The following is a 2093-nucleotide window of genomic DNA, read 5'->3' as shown; positions in this document are numbered from 1 at the left end:
AGCAATAATACTCCGCGGCTGCAATTCCAGCTCGTCCCAGATCTGTTAGGGGATGTCAGGCCCTCCAGCTGCGATCGGATTTTTTGTCAGGGAATGGCAGGGAATGTCAGGATTGCCAGGGAGGATGGTAGAGAAGTAGGGTGGCGGAGCTAAGGGAGGGTGGCGGAGGGTGAAGGGATTGCCGGTGGCCAGAGCCGGACAATTTTCTGGCCGGTGACGGAAAAAGGGCCATTCTACCGCCTAGATAGACTACTCCTATCGCATTGCATTAATTTGACTGAAGTGCCTAATTCCTTTTCTAAATTATTGTGTCTCCAATATCTAGCATTGCAATATTGCATTAATATGTCCATCCCAATGGACATTTTGGGAGAAATATCCACACTTGAATATGTCAACTCCAAAGGTTGTGCTAAATTGATACACTTTCCGCGGGGAATGGAAAATCAAAGGTCATTAAAGTGTCTGAACCTGAAATTTTGCTTCGAATTAAGGACATTGCTAGAGCTTTCAAGTCTTGTACATCTTGAATTTCTCAACATAGATGGGTGTGTCAAACTCGAAACCCCGAATCTTGAAAGTTTGAGAATACTTAATGGATCAAACCGGAGGCATCTTGGATGCTCAAGAGTTTAGGTCGATGGAAACGGTTGAATCAGAGTGAAAATATTTCATATTAATGAGACTATGCAAGCAGCTTTTACTCACAGATTTTTTTTGTTACAATAAGTGCAGATGTTTGTGGAAGAATTCATGGAGCTTATAGAGCTCACTGCTCTAAGAGATGCTATTGTAGGGCTTCCTAGAGTGACAGATTTTTCTACAAAGCAAAGGAAGAGACTTAGCATAGCAGTGGAACTAGTTGCCAATCCTTCTATAATCTTCATGGATGAGCCAACTTCAGGACTAGATGCACATGTTGCAATGATAGTTATGTGTATTGTTGGCAATACAGTCAATACAGGTCATGTGGGTCATCATTCTCATAAACTCATTGAGTATTTTGAGGTATGGTTGATTTGTTGTTCGATGTTTTACAATCTATTAGTAATCGGTTGTTCTCCCCATTATCAATTGTTGAAAAAAATAAATGATCTTGTCTAATTCTTGTTTGTTTGATTAGGTTGTTCCAGGAGTTCCAAAGATTATAGAAGGATACAATCCAGCAACATGGGCGCTGGAAGTGAGTTCCATGGCTACTGAGGAAAGACTTGTTCAAGATTTTGCTGAAATCTACAGAAAATCGACACTCTATGAGTATGTCTGACATAATTGTAGGAACTTGTTTGGAACTTGTTTGAGAAAGAGTTTTTCATTGTGCATCCCTAATTTTGTTACCCCATCTTGGATAATATAATTCCTCCAAAGAAAGATATTGCAGGGTTGTTTAAACCTTATTCGACTGTTATGTTTTTTTTCTTTTCAAATGGAATCAAGCTCTTATTAAAGAGCTAAGCACCTGTGCTCCTGGCTCGCAGGATCTGAATTTTCCAACTCAGTATGCACAGCCCTTCAACATTTATTCCTTCAACGTTCAGTGCATGGCCCGTCTTTGGAAGCAACATTGGTCATATTGGAGGAATCCACACTATAATGTTGTGCGGTTTTTCTTCACTACAGTGGTTTCCCTACTGTTTTAGACCATCTTTTGGGACCTTGGAACAAAGAGGTTGGACTTTCTTCTGCAAAACTGGCAACCACCTCAATTTGACATTTTGTTTTCTTTATTATTGATTATTTTATTGTCTATTACATGTTTGAAGTCCACAGAGTCACTTAACATATTGAGAATTCAGGTTGTCATATCTCTTCCAAGTTAAATTAATAGTTGTTCTCATGAAAACTTTATTTGTTGTTCTTCGTAAGCCTAGTAAATTCTGTGTTCTCTAAACTTGTCTTTTGCCTCAACTACTCAATGTTATCTTAATACTTTGTAATGTTCTTTCACGGACATAAACAGCAAGATCTATTGAATATTCTAGGATCAATGTATTGTGTTGTACTTTTCCTTAGTGTTAGTAATTCATCAAGTGTCCAGCCAATTGTTTGAGGTTGATCGAACTGTCTTTTATAGAGAAAAAGTTGTTGGAATG

General features: G+C 38.7%; 1 protein-coding gene across 1 annotated transcript; it reads left to right on the top strand.

The window, feature by feature from the left end:
• Nucleotides 1-262: 262 nt before the first annotated feature.
• LOC149206792 (ABC transporter G family member 43-like) lies at nt 263-1307 on the top strand. The gene is made up of 2 exons (XM_089393796.1): nt 263-1008; nt 1124-1307. Exons 1-2 carry the CDS (start codon nt 736-738, stop codon nt 1265-1267), a joined length of 417 nt encoding a protein of 138 aa, XP_089249922.1. The 5' UTR covers nt 263-735; the 3' UTR covers nt 1268-1307.
• Nucleotides 1308-2093: the final 786 nt, after the last annotated feature.

Source organism: Pinus tabuliformis, chromosome 1_2 (assembly GCF_031772625.1).
Source record: "Pinus tabuliformis cultivar Carrire ecotype Pingquan chromosome 1_2, CPIR1, whole genome shotgun sequence".
In the NCBI taxonomy this organism is placed as follows: Eukaryota; Viridiplantae; Streptophyta; class Pinopsida; order Pinales; family Pinaceae; genus Pinus; species Pinus tabuliformis.
The sequence above is the reverse complement of the archived record's forward strand: the minus strand, read 5'-3'. Positions and strand labels throughout refer to the sequence as shown.

Coding starts and splice junctions, on each gene's coding strand:
- LOC149206792 (XM_089393796.1), top strand. CDS start 736: ATGTTTGTGGAAGAATTCATGGAGCTTATAGAGCTCACTGCTCTAAGA. Junction 1,009..1,123: donor AACTCATTGAGTATTTTGAG/GTATGGTTGATT, acceptor TTGTTTGATTAG/GTTGTTCCAGGAGTTCCAAA.